Source organism: Eretmochelys imbricata, chromosome 3 (genome assembly GCF_965152235.1).
Source record: "Eretmochelys imbricata isolate rEreImb1 chromosome 3, rEreImb1.hap1, whole genome shotgun sequence".
In the NCBI taxonomy this organism is placed as follows: domain Eukaryota; kingdom Metazoa; phylum Chordata; order Testudines; family Cheloniidae; genus Eretmochelys; species Eretmochelys imbricata.
The window spans coordinates 21,450,512-21,468,897 of record NC_135574.1 but is presented as its reverse complement, the minus strand read 5'-3'; the positions used below and the strand labels follow the sequence as shown (position 1 = coordinate 21,468,897).

Here is an 18,386-nt window from a genome sequence, read left to right as displayed (position 1 = left end):
AAAATATAAAACCAAGGATTTGAAAACCACTGTTGAAGTTTTAGAAATATATGATCAGATTCTGCAGCCCTTGCTCACTCCAGACCAGATTCTGACACCCTTACTAACATTCAACAGGACCTCACCTCCCCTAGGTCATTGGGATTGCCATGGAGTAGGGTGCTACTCAACTTGAGTAAGGCTATCAAAGTCTGGTCCTTGGTGAGCAGTTCCATTGACTTCAACATGACAACTGAAGGGGAAAAATGAGCGAGGGCAGCAGCATCTAGCCCACTGTGACCCACAGTGAAAAAGGCCAGGCCAGGTAGAGCAAAGCTGAAACCGACCTAGTTCTCAGCTCCTAACACTGGGCTCTATTTTTCTTCATCTATGACTATGGGTACATCTACACAGCAAGCAGGATCCTATGGCAGTTAGTCTCAGAGCCCGGGTCTACATACTATGGTGCTAAAAATAGCTCTGTAGATGTTCAGGCTTGGGCTGGAGCTCAGGATCTGAAGCCTAGGTCCGGGGGTGGGCTCTGGATCAGGTCCAACAGGAAAAAACAGCCATGAACCACTGCACATGGGGTGTGATGAAATGGGACAAAAATTGGGAGAATTTCTATAAAACCAGAGTGCAAGTATTTACTAAATGCATCCTCTTGGAAGCCCTAGAAGCAGAGATATTAGTCCTTTTTTAAGAGTACATTCCCACTGAGGTCACAGGACTGCTCCTGTGAATAAAGATACGTCACAAGTAAGACTTACAAGATCAGGCCTTAAAAAAAGCCCAGGAGTATACTTAAAGGAGTTAAACATAATTTGGGGATATTATGCAGTAATGTTACTGCTTATCACATCTACCTTGTGGAAAATCTGCTACAGCCATTTACCCTTTCTTTTGTCTTTTCCTTACACTTGCAAAGATTGCGATGTTCAGTGTTGATTCGTCTTTTACCAATATTGAATTACAGCACACTTCCTTTTTTGTAAAAATCACAATAAACTTCCTCTAGTACAGTATCTGTGCTTCCAGTTTCTGTTAGGAAAGGGAGTAGGTGTTATTACAGTGAAGGAACTCAGTTCAGCTGGCTCAAGAATAATCAGCTAACAATAATTAACCCCCATAGCTAAGTTAGTCTTGCATCACTAAACCCTACCTTATTTGTCTGGATTTTCTAATTTAACATAACTCTTGATGGTGCTGCAATACCGAGCCTATTGGACATTCACTCACTGCTTGGTTTTCATTAACAATGTTCATGCCCCAATTTTAAAAAATCCACCATAATTATATGGGAAAAAGGAACTCTCCATTTTCTGCACACAATTCCATTGCCACTGCCATTGAATGTGCATATTTTCCCTCTTTAGAAGTCTGCAAGTGAAATGCCTCAACTAATGACCCAAATAATGTTCCAACCCCCACAAAACACACATCTGATCAATTAGCATTGTTAGACTGGGAACCTTAGGTCTGAAGAGAAACATATTTTCTATTGCTCCCCAACTACTAAGAATTACAATTAAATCTGGATGGAGAGAGACTGGAATAATTTAGTGTCTCTTCTCCCCTCTCCTTCAGAACACAACATGAAAATATGATCCAGAAATAACTTTTCTATTTCACAGCAGCTGGCACAGTCAGGTGTTAAGGTTGGCTTTTAACTTATGATCACACTGACTACTAAACAGTATAAATTTTTTGAAGCAACAACTTGCCAACTCTATAGCAACTTGGACTATAGTTCCTATTTTTATAAACTTCCAACCTTTATAAATTAAACCCATTTTTACTGTCAATATACTTCCAATTCAACTTAAGGCCAACTCAGATTTTTCCCCTAATTCTCACATTCCCAGAAATTACTAGAAGGAAGAATAAAAAAAGAAAGGCATTTAACCTCACATTTGTTTCTGCTTCTTCTTCAGCTTGCCAGCTGCCTATAACCTCGCCTCAGCGTTTCACTTTCTTGGGTACATTTGTCATTTTAGAAGTGTGACGACACAGAGGAATCAATAAAACAAAGTTAATACAGGGTTTCAAAGGTTCCTGCATGCCAAGGCATTGCATAGATTGACAGTGTCAAGAAAACACTTACTAAAGCAGACAAAGGCACCTGCAAACAGTTATCATAGGTTCTGATGCCGCAAGGGAAAGAAGCATGTGTGTAACCTGAAGCATGTGAGCAGTCCCACTGAACTCAATGGAACTACATAGCTATAAGTAGGGCCCTACCAAATTCACGGCCACGAAAACGCATCACGGACTGTGAAATCTGGTCTGCCCCTGTGAAATCGGGTCTTTTGTGTGCTTTTACCTTATACTATAAAGATTTCATGGGGGAGACCAGCATTTCTCAAATTGGGGTCCTGACCCAAAAGGGAGTTGCAAGGGGGGGGGGTTGCAATGTTATTTTAGGGGGTCACTGTATTGCCACCTTTACTTCTGCACTGCCTTCAGAGTTGGGTGGCTGGAGAGCGGTGGCTGCTGATTGAGGGCCCAGCTCTGCAGGCAGCAGCACAGCAGAAAGGGTGGCAATACCATACCCTGCCATTCTTACTTCTGCTCTGCTGCTGGCGGCCGCTCTGCCTTCAGAGCTGGGCTTCCTGCCAACAGCCGCTGCTCTCCAGCTGCCCAGCTCTGAAGACAGTGTCGCTGCCCGCAGCAGTGCAGAAGTAAGGGTAGCAGTACCGCAACTCCCCCCCCCAATAGCCTTGTGACCCTTTTTTACCCCTACAATTACAACAGTCAAATTTCAGATTTAAATAGCTGAAATCATGAAATTTATGAATTTTAAAATCCTAGGACTGTGAATTGACCAAAATGGACAGTGAATTTGGTAGGGCCCTAGCTATGAGCACTGTGGCTCTGACCCAGCAAAGCACGTAATGCACATTGATAGTCTCATTGAAGTCTATGGGCTACTCATGTGCTTAAAGTTAAGCATGTGATTAAGTTCAAATTTTCAAAAGTGCCTAAGGTCCGATCTTGCAAATCATTGCTTTACTTTATTACTGTGAGCAGTCCCCTTGTAATCTGCAAAGCTTTACTTATATGGGGTGTGATCCAAAGTACACTGAAATGAGTGGGAGTCTCCAATGGCTTTAATGACCTTTGGATCAAGCGCACGATTAGTTCTCTTTAAGTCAAGTCAATGAGACTACTTGCAAGGATCAGGCCTTTGGTTTCTTCTTTAAGAATCTCTCCAAGGGAGACAGGACAATTGTCCTTCCCCCAGAGGCAGAGTTAAATAAAATCAAATCATACAAGCCCAGTGCTCCGTGATGAGAATGTCATGGCAACTTTTTGGAACATCAGAACTGGAGCATACCCTTTTGCAGGATTGGTTGAGAGAGATTGCATCTTGTACTTTTTCTGTCTGCATCCAGGCCAAAACTGTCTGGGCATCTGAAGGGAATAATTGTGTTGAAAGGAATGACAGACAACATTGATAATGGCACTGTTGACTGTACGTGGAGATTTTTGGTTACCCAGCCCAACTAGCAGTATTTTATTTCCAGTGCTCAAAATATTAAAATGCATTTAGAAGCGCGCAGCAGAAAAGTGACACATAAAATCAAAATCTAACCTTAACCAACTGACAGAAAATACATATGGTTGGATTCTATGATGTGTCAAGTTCACCTTGCCCCGCTTACATTGCATGGCACAGGGTGAGCTACAGTAGCTGAAGATTTACACTGGAGAATCCCATCCTGTGGAGAGGCAATCTCTGCCACTGTCAAGTGCTGGAAACCACTCTTGCAGGTGCAGGGAGGGAGAGTGTGAAAAGCATGGGGAAGGGAGGAGGCGTGGCTGAGCGAGTCTTTGCCATTCCTGATTTCCCATTGGTATAAGGTCCCCTCAGTAGAGTAAGTCAAAGTTGCCCCTCTCTGGCCTTAACTTATACCAGAGCCAAGCAGCTGAAGATCAGGGAGTCACTATTGTCTCCCTGACCCCTCTGCACTGTGCCTGGGCTGTTTCAGGTGCAGTGGAAAATCAAGCCCACAGAATCTGATTCTGTACAATAAGTTTCCAGGATTGGCACTCTGAAGCCTACTGTGTCTGTGGAGTCAGCGTGAAGCACTGGAAACAGCTACAAACAAGGCTGAGAGCTCTTTTTATTCAGAATATCACCAGGTTCAATCATCATTGGATTTTGCAGTCTGTCACTATCCAATTTTTAAGTTCTCTGCCATTTTGATTTTACAAATTACACCTAAGGGCAGAGGTGCTGGAACTAGGGGGCTGCTGCACCCCCTGGCTTGAAGTAGTAATAACAACCCGCATAGATTTGGTTTCTGCCTTCGGCACCCCCACTCTAAAAATTGTTCCAGCACCACTGCCTGAGGGACAGCAGGGCATGTATATATGCCATGCCAAGAGTTCAAGACCATTGTGATGTCAGAGGTAACTCAACCAATCATCACACTTACTCTGCAGCTTATTTGCATGGAAAAAATTCATTGGTTCTGTGAGGGAGACTGCTCAGATGGTGGATTACTTGGCCTAACTGCCCACACCCATGCACCAAACTGCAACCCACACAAATCAACATAAATCCTCCAGCACAATCCCTCAGACACAAATCAGCACAACCACCTATACTCACAAACACCACCACAACCAGTACACACAATAACCCAAATATGTAGCTCCTCACCACACACCCCTCGCTTTGTCACCCACACAAATCTACACAATTCTCCCAGCACAATGCAACTGACATACAAATCAACACAACCACTGACGCAACAACCCCAAACATCACTCTGAAGCCTAGAATGTCTCTTGAGTTACTGTGAAGTGACAAATACAGCTACAAGTATGTTTGAGAGCTCTTTTTGTTTAGCATATCACTAGGTTCAATTATCACCGGGATTTGTGGTCTGTTACTGTCCAATTTTTAAGTTCTCAGACATTTTCAGCTTTTTTACCCACAACTTTACGCATTACACCTATGCAATAGCATGGGTTTTCAGCTACTAGTCTAATAATAATAGTTGATCTTACGTAGAAAATATCACAGGCCAGATTCTGCTCTCAGATACAGTGGGGTAAAGCCAGACTAAGTAAACAGGTCTGAGTCTTCTTTTACATTGGTGTCCATCAGGAATAACCCCTCTGAAGTCAATGGAGTTACACTGGTGTAAAAGTGGTCTGAAATCAAAATCAGATCCAGTGGAATTCCTCTGGATTTACATTGGTGTAACTGAACGCAGAAGTTGTCCCCAAGTGATTAGGCATCTCACAAAACTCTGAAGATTAAATGGTTACCTTCTTTAAATTTTGTTTTATAGTTGTACTGTCTCTCTCCACAACCTTCATCATTTCTTGGCTTGCCATATATAGGACATTCGCTGAAGAAAAAGAAATGCACAGTAATGGAATTAGAAAGCAAATCTCTTACACTTACAGCAAGCTATGGGTGCAATCTTGCAAACAAATACTTCCGGCTGTGCACTTATTATCCTGCACAATTCACGGAAAGCAACACAGCTGATAGAAAGTGTTCGCAGGACTGGGCTTTGGGCCCTAAAATATCATGCAACATATCAGATAATTTTCAGTGAAATTCACTTATCACTATTCAGACGACGCAGCCACTTTGCTACTGACTTTCTGAGAGGGCTACCTGACCCAAAGTACTAGTGAAGAAAAAGGTGCAATGTATTAATTAATTATTCTTATATTACTTGGTGTGATCTTTAGTATGCTCTTTGGGAATAATCAGAAGTAATGGATGGAATTCTCAGCACTCAAAGAGCATTTTTTCTTTTTCAAAGCACTTTGCAAATACACAGAGTAATTTATTTTCTCAATACTCCTGTAGATTAGGTAATTCTGAGTTAATGTTAATTAATTATTAATTATTCTTATTCTATGGATTGTGATAGTGCCTAGAGGTTCCAATCACAACCCAGGACCCCTTTGAGCTAGGTACTGCATAAACACAGACTCTAAATGGAGCTGCCTGGCTGTCAGAAGCAATCCTCACCAGAGGAGGGAATGGTCAGATATCCATGATGGCTAATACTGTGCTGGCTGCTGGTTTTTCAGGAAAGACTTCCTAAAAACAGGGTCCTGTCTGCTCAGTATGGACATAAAAGACCCCATGAAGCCCTCTGTGGATTTAGCATGGTGTACCTGGCCATGGCCCCTCCTCCCAACCATGTCTTCTTGGCTGCCACCCCCAGGGTGGTTGGTTGCTAGCAGTGCTTTGTGTCTAGTCTGATCTGGCTCCAGTTGAAGTCCATGAATTTGCAAGAGCACCAGAAGCCGCCTGCTGGGATTGGGATGAATGGGGCTGTATACATTAAAAAATTACTGACCACCAATGTGGAACTTGACAATCTTGCTAGCGATACTGCACGCAATTTCCTGTTCTCAGCTCAGCCCAACAGTGAGAGCAAAACTGAGTTAGGGCAAGGACAGACATCTAAAACGTCTTCTGCCTGCAGCCTATTTAGAGTCTCCTGTCTCCCCTCTTCCCACCTTAGCCAATCCTCTCTCCCATCTCTGCTTTAGGAGGTGACAAATTGCTCACTGATGGGTTTTGTTGAGACATACTGGGTTGCTGTTGCGGTTCTTGCCTACAAGGTGTGTTTTTCCTCTTCAGGGAGCACAGAAACAACCTCTTGCACAACAAAAAGAAAAGAGTCAGGGGCTGCCCAATTCCTACTGAAATTCAGTGGGACTTAGGAACCAAACTCCCTTAGGCGCCTGCAAAAATCCTAGCCATGGGCTGCAACTTTCATGTGCTACTGATGATTTTGGGTGCACAAAATGAGACACCTTTAGGGTTACCATATTTCAGGTTCCCAAAAAGAGGATACTGCTGGGGCAGAGGGTGCAGGTGGGGGAGCTGGAGGGATGTGTGTATGTACTGGGAGGGATATTTGGGGGTGCTGGAGGGGTGTGTGTACTGGGAGTGGGTTTGAGGGGTGCTGGAGGGATGTGTGTACTGGGAGGGATATTTCAGGGGCTGCTGCAGAGGTGAGAGAGTACTGAGAAGGGTATCATGGTGGTACTGAAGTGGGTACCTGCGGCCTCACTCTGGAGGTGAGGGGGCAGTGTTCACTCCCTGTCACAGTGATAAGGTGGCTGGCGCAGGCCTGGGGTGCAGTGTCAGCCGTCAGTCAGCGCCTCCCTGCCTCTCCCTCTCCCCAGGGCTGGGGGACAGGGCCTGAGTGGGCAGGATCTGGCAGCTGTGGCTGCAAGGAAGGAACCAATCATCTACAACTGCAGGAAAGGGACCAGTTGGAACATGGAGACAGCTCTTTCTGAGCTGCCAACATCTGCTTGCAAAAATTCCAGACACTGCCTCTTATCTGAAAAGTCCCCCCGGACAGAGGACCAAAAAAGAGGTCATATCTGGGAAAACCAGGATGTGTTTAGACACATTGAGCACGACTTTCAGAAGTGCTGAGCACCTGCAGATTCGGCTGGCTCCCAGTGGAGCGGTGGCTGCTCAGCACCTCTGAAAATCAGGCAGAAGGCACCTCAGATCAGAGGCCATTTTTGAAAACACTGGCTTTAAAGTGCACTGAAAATTAGGAAATGTAGTAGAATTGATATGGGTACAAACCCCGAGCTGTGAGAATGTCTATATAGCACTAGGGCTACACTACCGGCCTCTGGATAAAGAAAAAGAAACTGAGTGCACTGTGGTGAAGGATTACAAAGTGGCAGCAAAATCTAGCAAAATGGTAATGAAGGTGGAAGTCAACTATCTGCATAAACGGGTTAAACAGCATAACAGGACAAAGTTTAGAAAAACAATTTCTTGCCACTTTAACACTAGACACTTTCAGTGACTGCTTGGAATAGCCAGTTCTAGAGCACACGAAAGGAGAGATTATTCTTGATGTCTTAGGAAACACATAGGAGCTAATCAAGAAGTGAAAATGGCTGTGCCACTAAGTAACAGTGACCACAACATAATTAGCTCAAGATGTAAAAACAAAGAACAAGAAATTCTTTAAGTATATCAGCGGAATGAAGCCTGCAATAGACTTGGGAAGCCTGCGGGAGCATCAGGGCTAACGGGAACAAAGAAGGAAGATAAGGGCATTGCTGAGAAGCCAAATGATTTCTTTGCCTGGTCTTTATCAATTAGAATGTTGGGGAGATTCTTACTTCCAACGTGCTCTTTTCTGGTAATATGGATGAGATGCGCTCAGAGTCTGAGGTGCCAGAAAAATTACTGCTGAAGCAAACTGAACATTTAGAAAGCATGTCACCAGGCCCAGATGGTGTATCCAAGATTTCTGAAGGAGCTTAAAAAAGAAGTGGCTGAACTGCTAACAAAAAAATTGCAAGCTCATTAAACATAGCCATCCAGAGATTCAGAGACTAGCAAGTGTTGTATCTATATTTTAAAAAGACCCTGGGGTAAACCAGGGAATTATTGACTGGTAAGTCTTGCATCTGCACGGTAAATTGATTGACATAATAACTGAAAACTGAATAACAAAACACCTGGAAGGTGTCTAACTAACATGGAGTCTGAAAAGGAAAATCGTGTTTTACTAATCTCTTATAATTCTTGAATGTGTCAATGAAGTAGTGGATAAAGGAGAACCAGCTGACATAATTTATTTAGACTTCCAAAAGGCTTTTGACAAAGTTCCACAGAAAAGGCTAATAAAGAAAATAAGTAGTAACAACATGAGAGGCAAAGTGTTGCCTGGATCAAAAACTGGAGACGAGACAGAAAACAAAGGGTAAGATTAAATGGCAAAAGGTTAACAGCAGTTGCCTCAAGGTTCCATACTAGGTCCTGTGTTGTTTATAAATTTATTAATGACCTGGAAAGGGGACTGAGTAGTGAGAAGTAGCAATGTTTACAGATGACACAAAGTTATTTAGGTTAGTCTGGATCAGACAAAACCTAAACAAGTTAGGTGAAAGGGCAACACAATGGCAAATGAAATTCAGTGTCAATAAATACAGTAATCCATGTGGGGAGGAAAATATTTACCTATTTGGACACCTTACAGGGTTCTAACTGAACAGTATCAGCTCAAAGAAGGCCTGGATGTCACTGTAGACAGTTCAATGAAAACATCTGCTCAGTGTACAGCTGCAGTTAAAAAAGCAAACGATATTAGGTTGCCTAAGGAATGGGATGGTGAATAATACAGAGACTACTAAAATGTCTTTATATAAATCAATGGTGCAGCCTCATTTGGAATACTGTGTGCAGCATTGGTCACCCCATCTGCTATAGGATATTGCAGAACTAGGTGGATTCAGAGAAAGGTGGCGAGAATAATCTAAGACATAAAAAAAAATCACACAAAGAGAGACTGAGAAGATTGGGATTGTTCACTTAAATAAGGCGATAAAAGAGAGAGGATATGATACAAATCTATGAAATATGGTATAGAGAAGATAGACTGGGAACTTCTGTTTTCGCTATCTCATAACAAGAACAAGAGGGCAGTCAGTGTAATTAAAAGGTGCAAAATTTAAAAAAAAACACACTTTTTCCACACACAGTGTGATTAAACCTTAGAACTCAGTGCTACAGGAAGTTGTTGAGGCGAAGAACTTAACAAGATTCAAAATGGGATTGGACATTTATATGGAAAACATATAACCATTTTTTTGGTGCAAGGGATGTTAAACCTCGTGCTTAAGGGCTTATCCTGGTCTCTAACTATTAGAGATCTGGAAGAGACCTCATATAGAGGGCAGATCACCCTACATCTGTATACTGAGGGGTTCTTACATCTTAATCTGAAACATCTGGTACTGGCCAATGTCAGAGACAGAAGGGTGGACAAGATGGGCCTCAGGTCTGATCTAATCTGGCAATTCCTAAATACAATGCTTTTGGAGTACATCGTGAAATTTACTCCTCTTCCTAATTATTATTTTATCAGGGCCAGTGGTGATATTTTAAAAAGCAACTTCTCCAGATTTTTATGTAAAAATCGAACCTGAAAATAACTCAAATGCTCAACCGAAAAGGAAAGGGTTCAGAAAACATCCATGTACTGGGTGAATGACAAATATTCATCTTTTATTTAAAAACACCGCACCCCCACCCCTATCCCAACCCACCCCTCTCTACAAGGGACCAACCAAGTAAAAATGCCTGCAGCTTGGGCTTTCAAAGATACTGAATAGCCACAGCGCCCACTGATTTCAATAGGAACTGTAGGTGCTCAGCACTTGTGAAAATCCGCCCCTTAATTTCTTGTGATAGTAAAAACTGATAACACCTTCCTACTGCTATTTCTCCGGTGACCAAAACAACAACAGAATAGAAAGGGTTTTTTTTATATTTGTATAATTAATATTCTTTTTTGTAGTTTAAACGCAGTTTAAATGCAGTAGTGCAGGTATAAATATATACAACAGCAATAAAATACATGCACAGCGCAGATGTACAACAGACACGGACATCTTTCATAACAGCTTACTACTCTGGAACAATCTAAGGCCTGATCCTGCAAAGACTTATGCATGCAAGCAGTCCCATTGAAGTGAACTTGTCCACACGTGGACATAAAATTAAGATGTGCTCATACAAAGGGAAGAATCGAAGCCTTAAAGAATGTTGTGAGCTAGATCATACTTCCATTAACAGGTTAAATCAAATGGAAAATCCCAACGTTTTAAAACAATGTACAGTCAATACTGCACTCTGTTTATTTATTAGATATTTATATTGTGAAGTGGCTAGTGAATGCATAACATTGGCTGCACAGACATACTCTTTTATGGCAGGATCAGTGGCTTTCTCTCCCCTTTGCTGTTACAATACAACAAATTGGGCTCCTTCACAGTGATTAATTTTTTCAAAAACAAAATCATAAAGTTCAGGGAGAAATCTCTCTCTGCCACCGCTTCCTAGTTCTGTACTCTGCTAACCTTGACATGTTGTCCTGTTTCCTTACTAGGAGAACACTGAGCTTTGTTGTCAAAGAAAATTATTCAGAAGTATCCACTAAATTTTGTGCCCGACTTTAGGCCTGATTTTCAACAGGTTCTGAGACTATCCAGCTCTAACCAACGTCTATGGTAGCAGAGTGCTTGGCCCTTCTGAAAAACTTACTGCGAGTTGGACACCCAGAATCTGAGGCACACAAAATTAACAAACGCTTCTGAAATCTTCTGTCAAATTGGTCAGTGGGAGGCTCCCCACTGCGGTCATATGCTAGGTGCTTATTGTCACTCATTTCTGCAGGTAGGACGGTGTGAGACAAGAGCCAAATGACTTATTCTGTCTGAAAATTTCTATGAAACTGCCTAGAATCATTATTGGAGTCCTGTAATCTGGAACAATACTTATTGTTTGTCTTGACTTCTGGTATGATGTAAACAAGCACTTTGTAGTGTACCTCTCTTGTTCAAAGCAGGGCCCATATCATGTGGACATATGCACATGCTTAACTTTACGCACTGTGAGTAATTTCATAGAAATCAATGGGATTACTCACACTGTGCAAAGGTAAGCACGTGCATAAGTCTTTGCAGGATCGGAGCCTGGGGTAATCACCTGAAGTATGCCGCTAATTTAGGACTGTGTCCAAGTTACATCGGGGTTGTGACTTTAACACCCAACTTGCAGTTTGAAACCCTGAGCGAGCAGTGCCACTCAGAAATAAATTGCATGTCTCAGTTCAGGGAAATTTGGTTTATTAAAGGCAAACCAAAGTTAAAAAACAACATTTTTTTTTAAAAAACCCTTACATCTTTAGTAGTGTGAAGGAATAATTATCTTTTAGATAAAGAGTTGGATGAGGAATCAAGAGGTCTGGATTATCTCCCCATCTCGGCCACAGAATTCCTCTGTGGCCTCAGAGCGGTCACAAAATCCTTGCGCCGCAGTTCCCGCATTTGTAAAAACCTGATAATAATACAGGGTTGCCTGACGGGGGTGATGTGAGAATTAATTAGTGAATGTTTGTAAAAAGCCTTGAAACAGTTGGAAGGAAAGCATTATATAAGCACAGATTACCATCAATTAGGATTTATAAAAGATAATTTAAAAAACAGTAATAAAGTTTGTGAACTTGACCACGTCCCTTTAAAAATTTCCACTACTGCCTCACATACGGCATGTTACAGAGACCAAGTACAAGCGGACTGAAAGTAAACAGCTGTCCTGAATACTAAAAAGCCCTGCAATAGCAGGTCTAAGGGCCAAATTTGCAAGTGCTCAACAGCACCCAAAGTCTGGGCTCATCTACATGGAAAAGTTGCATTGGTTTAACTTAAAGTGCAATTTTAAATGGATTTAGTGAAACTGGTGCAAATAGACTGTGTGGATACTGTTAGGCCCTGCTTCCTGCATATCCTTGTACATGTGCTTAACTCCGCTGTCATTAGAAGCCTTAGGACCGCTCACAGTCGTTACGTTAAGAACTTGTGTGTTTTCAAGATCAGGGCCTCATTTTGGTTTAATTCAGGATTAGTTTGGTTTATCTTAAATCAATTAGAAATTGGTGTAAGTTGAACTGAAATAAGCCACTTTTACTCTGAAATAAAGGTGTCTACACAGGGGTTTCACCAGCATAACTCAACTGGTTAAAAAACAGATGTAAGTTTAACTGGCGCAACTTTCTCATGTGGACAAGGTCTCGGCTGAGATTTAGGGACCTAAACAAAGTACCAAAGTACTCAGCAGCTCCCGTTGTGGCACCTGTACAATCAGATTTTTCAAAACAAGATCAACATGAAACATACCAGGCTCTTTCGAAACTCTGACCACTTATTTTGGTGCCTAAATGGGAGGTAAGCTCTTTTGAAATTGAGGCCCTTGGTCCCCTACGTATTTTACAGACATTAAAGAGGGGTGCACTGTAAAATTAAAAAACACACTTATGTCTGACATTTGCTTTACCTACGCTTGTTATAAGTAACATCCAACAGTACTAAAAAAGAAAAAAGATAGCAATCCCTCCGACATCCTCCCCCAAACTATATTTCTACTTGTCCAGTTTGTTTATTTTGTGTACATGACAGTGATTTGTGCATAGCCAGCTTCACTGTTTCCTCTGCATAATCGGTTAGGCCATGATCCTACAAAAATGTGCGCACACATTTGTCTTGACACACTGTAAGTAGTCCGGCCTCAATGAGACAACTCACAGAGTATAAAGTTAAGAATACATCAGTCTTTGCAGGATCAGGACCTCTGTCAATTTCCTCTGATTATGTAGGTTTTTCACATAGCAATCAGAGCGAAAAACATTTTTAAAAACAGGACAACGTAGTTATAAACTCACAGAAATTGGCAGGAGTGATCAGAGACAGCTGTAGCAGTACCTGAAACAATTTTAATATATTTTATTAAATTTATTACTTTGCCACAGTTGTTGGTGTCCCTTTATATTCAGAACCAAAACTTTAGGTTTTAATTACGCCCCCCCCACAAAGCTAATAATAAAGTTATCATTAAAAATTACATTTCACTTTTAAAATGTAAAGCCATTTTGAACTGGTAAATCCTGTCTATTTTCTTAAAAAAAAAAAGTTTGATATATATATCCTTTATATACATCATACTGCAAAGGTGAAGGCACCGGCAGGAGTGAAAATGGAAGTCCTTCGTTTATTCACAGGTCAGGTATAGTGCAGTTAACTGCAGTGAAATTTTCTCCACATGATCCTGCCAATGACCTTTCTCCTGACCTGGAAGGATCACTCTCTCTCCATGAATTAGAGGTGATTAAGCATCAGTGTCAATTTAGTCTCAGGCCTTTGCTAAGCAAAGACGGCTAACTGTGCCAAAATGTGTCTGATTTATTCACGGTGGTTTTGTGACAGAGGAACACTGATTAGACTCAAATCAAGGACCCAGAAAAGACTGCTTTATATCATTGGTAGTTCTTTAACCCAAAGTGTCACAGCAAGGGCTTAATATCCATCGGCTAAATTAATAGTTTTCACCAACCACAGTGACTGAAATCAATCAAGCTTTTCAGTCTTTTGGGCTATTTAATGCTGATTCAATTAACCAATTGTCAGATGAATATCTGTATCTACTGAGCTGTAACTACTGAGCTGAAATTCAAACTCCCCTCATTTATCCCAATATACAGTAAGGCAAGTAAAGTACAAAATAAAAGATTTCCCCTGCTTTGATGGCACGAGAAGTCCAGTAGCCTTATTTATTTCTCAGGTTTAAGAGCCAGATCCTCTGCTGGTATATCTGTAGTGCAGCTCTATAGTAGTCAATGGAGCTACACTGAAGATATGGCCCTAAAACTTTAAAACCTGTACTAGTTTTCAGCCAGGACACATGATTTAGGGGTCTCGAACACATGACTTATGAGGAGAGGCTGAGGGCACTGGGATTGTTTAGTCTGCAGAAGAGAAGAATGAGGGGGGATTTGATAGCTGCTTTCAACTACCTGAGAGATGGTTCCAAAGAGGATGGTTCTAGACTATTCTCAGTGGTAGAAGAGGACAGGACAAGGAGTAATGGTCTCAAGTTGCAGTGGGGGAGGTTTAGGTTGGATATTAGGAAAAACTTTTTCACTAGGAGGGTGGTGAAACACTGGAATGCGTTACCTAGGGAGGTGGTAGAATCTCCTTCCTTAGAAGTTTTTAAGGTCAAGCTTGACAAAGCCCTGGCTGGGATGATTTAATTGGGGATTGGTCCTGCTTTGAGCAGGGGGTTGGACTAGATGACCTCCTGAGGTCCCTTCCAACCCTGATATTCTATGATCCTATGATTCTATGCTACTCAGCTCGGCTAAGTTTACATGTGACATATCTGACATCAGGAATCATAACATTCAAAAACCGGTCGGAGAACACTTCACCCTCTCTAACCACTCAGTAAAAGACTTAAGGGTGGCAATTTTGCAATAGAAAAGCTTCAAAAACAGACTCCAGCGAGAAACTGCTGAGCTTGAATTAATATGCAAACTAGATACCATTAACTTGGGTTTGAAGAGAGACTAGGAGTAGCTGGGTCATTACACATATTGAATCCATTTTCCTAAGTTAAGTATCCTCACACCTTCTCGTCAACTGTCTAAATGGACCATCTTGATCATCACTACAAAAGTTTTTTTCTCCTGCTGATAATAGCTCATCTTAATTAATTAGCCTCTTACAGTTTGTATGGTAACTTCCACCTTCTCTGTATGTGTGTATATATATATATATCTTCTTACTATGTGTTCCATTCTATGCATCCAATGAAGTGGGCTGTAGTCCACGAAAGCTTATGCTCTAATAAATTTGTTAGTCTCTAAGGTGCCACAAATACTCCTGTTCTTTAAGCAATTTAGTGATTTCCTTTGACTTCACTTCCATAGTTTGAACAGAATGTGCGTGTTTTCTTGAAATTCCCTAGCTTTTTGCTTGATGACTGAATGTTGCAATCTGTAAATACCACTAGGTTACTGATTTGCAACAGGAAAATTGTATTAGCAGGAATAGTTAATTGCAAACTCCAGTTGGAAATTGAAGAGCCACATTGTGTTACTTGTGGTGATGGATGGCAAGTTGGAAACATGTCTGTTGAGAAAAAACAAGTCTAAACAAATGTGGTCTAGCCACGTCAAACCAATTTATGAATACAAAAGTGCAACTTGGTTACATTTTGAGATGGACGTGAGCCCTGAATTAGGTAAAAAACAATAGCACTTTGAGATGCCATGACTTTAGCTCTTGTCCCCATTGTCTAAACACTTAGCAACGTAAATAAAGTAATGTAAAAACAATACTGTGTTCTCTTAGTTTCCCAAGCATCTGGGCTCTTCTGTAACATAAAAACTAGATACAAAGCAATGCCACACTAGTGGAACAATAGAGAAGATCCAAAGAAAAATTGTTTTCCACTTTTTTGACCAAGCAATTAAGGAAATAAATATGAAGACTCCTTTTCCAACAAAAAATGAGCGGCCATGAAGACAGCCCTGGCCTTCTTCATGGCCATTTGTTCTTCAGGCTACAGCAAATGTGGGAATACACAGAGCTACCCACGCTCTAGAGAGCACTTAATTCCCCTCATGCTTGTTGGCTCTGCTCAGACTATCCTCCCGCCTACAGGACTGACTGAGCCTATAAATTCTGCTCATTAAAGATGTCTCAAAGTTATGTTATAGGTCAGTAATGAGGGAGAATAAAGCAACTTTGATAGGCAATTTACTGGTGCCTGGGAAGCAAACGCTGCTCACAAATGCGGAGGTGTCTCAGAAAGAAAGCTTGAGGAAAGGCCTAATCTGCTCAGCCACTCCTCTTGGAAGTTCCTTAGTTTGATCTTCTGCTTGTACTAACCAATAGCAAGAGTGAGGGGACAGCCCACACTATGCATGAAAGTTTTTTTTGTTTTTAATGGGGCACATGCAATCTTTGGATCCAACTGTGTGTGTGAGCTCCTGGCTGCATTTGGCAGGAGCCGGGTAAGGGAGTACAAGAAGGAGCATCAGGGAAAATGTTGTCGGACTCAGACAAACTTCCTCCTCAGGGTGTGCGTGGCAGCACTCCCCCCACAGCAGCGGTTCTACCACCCACACAAGGGCCAGATCCACAGGGCAAGGGGCCACCGCCCTCCCCCCACCATGCTCCTTGCTGGGAGGTTAGTGCCACTGCTCGCCAGACAGGTTCAGACACACTACGTGTGCAGAGGAGCAGAGGTGAGGGAAGGCTTCTTGCGCCACTTCATCCCCGACCCTTCTCATTTACACACCTGCCCAAGCCAGGCACAATCCAACCCATGGAAATTGGCACACAGAGTTCTTGCTCCCTGTGCTATACTCTCCAGTCTTTCGTCTGCTCCATGACATGGTGTCTTTGCATTGCGTATTTTGACACAATATCACATGGCAACCTCCTGTCAGATTGCTGCCCACTATCACTCCCAGTCACTTCTGGCACTCCTGCTTTCCAGATACCCGCCTCCTTCCACTAAGTATATGTGTTTAGGCTTTTTTTCCCTCTTCCACAGATGTACTTTATTAGCTTGCATTTTTCCAGGCTGAATCGTATTTCATTGTTTGCTGCCTGCATTTCCAGCCTTTTCTATTACGTCACTGTCCTCACTGGCATTTGCAGTGCCTTCCCTTTCAGTATCATCTCTACTTCTGGATAACGATCTGAAATACCACCAGGCCTTAGCAGAGCTTCCTTCAGTACACTCTAGTGATCATCTGCCAACCCATTTCCAACACAAAACAAGGGGACGTTCAATGACATTAAACGGTGGAAAATTCAAAACCAATCAAAGGAAATATTTTTCACACAATGTGTGATTAAACTGTAGAACTCGTTGCCACAGGAAGTTGTTGAGGCCAAGAATTTAACAAGCTTCAAAAAGGATTGGATGTTTCTATGGATATCAAGAACATCCAGTGATATCGTAATTAACGGCAACAACAATTTTGGAAGGGATATTAAAACCGGTGCTTCAGGGCGCAAGCCAGTCTCTAACTATTAGGGTATGTCTATGCAGGGAGCGTCTCAGAGCCTGGCTCAACAGATGTGGGCTTGCGAAGCGCTGAAGACAGCTGTGTAGACGCTACAGCTCGGGCCACTCAGGGTCTGAAGCCCACCTCTGGCTTCAGAGTCCCAGCTCCAGCCCAAACATCTACACAGCTATTTTTAGCACCGTAGTGTGAGTCCAAGTCTGCCGACCCAGGCTCCAAGGCTCGCCACTGCGGGCTATGTAGACAAACCCTTTGAGATCTATGCTGAGGGGAGGATTATCCCACACCTGCCTTCCATGGCCTTCTTGCAGCTTCCTCAGATGCACCTGACCTTTGCTAAAGGCAAGATACTCGACTAGATGGACCCTTGGTCTGATCCAGTCTGGCAATTTCCCTGTTCCTAGCAACTCAATGCTGTACCAGTCAGCATGAGAAATTTACATTCATCCATGACCAATCCACTCTGAACTAATTTGTCAGCAATATCTTGTGAGGCATTGTATGTTCCACCAACCTAGACAAAATGAGAGTCCCCGTCTTTCCTGGGCCAGTCTATGGAGTTACAAGAGACCCAACTTGGGTGGGTAGGGGGAAATAATATAGTTTCTATCCCACCAGGTAAAGATTTACAAGAGTGGCTAGACCTAGTTTTCTGGGTCTAAACCTATTGGGTCAATATGATCACTTCTTGATGTTTAGCAGCTGTTCTCTGCAGCTTAGCACAGTTTGTACATCGCTTAGCACAATGGGGTCCTGGCCCATAACTGGGGCTCCCAGGCACTACAGTAATAGATGTATGGTATCACCTTAGAGACAGATAGTGATCAGTACTGACTGAACGGCCTTCTGCAGAAGCCAGTAGGAACTAGGGAGAGGGAAAGGGCTGACATGAAGTGGAGGATAATTGATTGTGTATGGTGGGAGGAGCTCCTTCATTCATATGTATTATTTTTTGTATTAAAGTAGTGTACAAGGGCACCAATCACGATCAGGGCCCCATAG

The 18,386-nt window shown here is 42.3% G+C and overlaps 1 protein-coding gene across 10 annotated transcripts in view; it reads right to left on the bottom strand.

Annotated features, from left to right (window-relative positions):
- The window catches only part of LDAH (lipid droplet associated hydrolase), a 186,414-nt gene that overhangs the window by 26,127 nt on the left and 141,901 nt on the right, over positions 1-18,386 (bottom strand). For 4 of the 10 annotated variants that reach the window (XM_077812477.1, XM_077812478.1, XM_077812472.1 and 1 more), the window contains one exon: positions 5,263-5,345. In XM_077812477.1, the coding sequence (XP_077668603.1) occupies positions 5,263-5,345 (83 nt within the window). Of the gene's footprint in view, positions 1-3,316; positions 3,394-5,262; positions 5,346-13,229; positions 13,270-18,386 lie in introns of all 10 variants that reach the window. The other 6 variants (XM_077812470.1, XM_077812469.1, XM_077812473.1 and 3 more) reach the window with 3 other exon arrangements.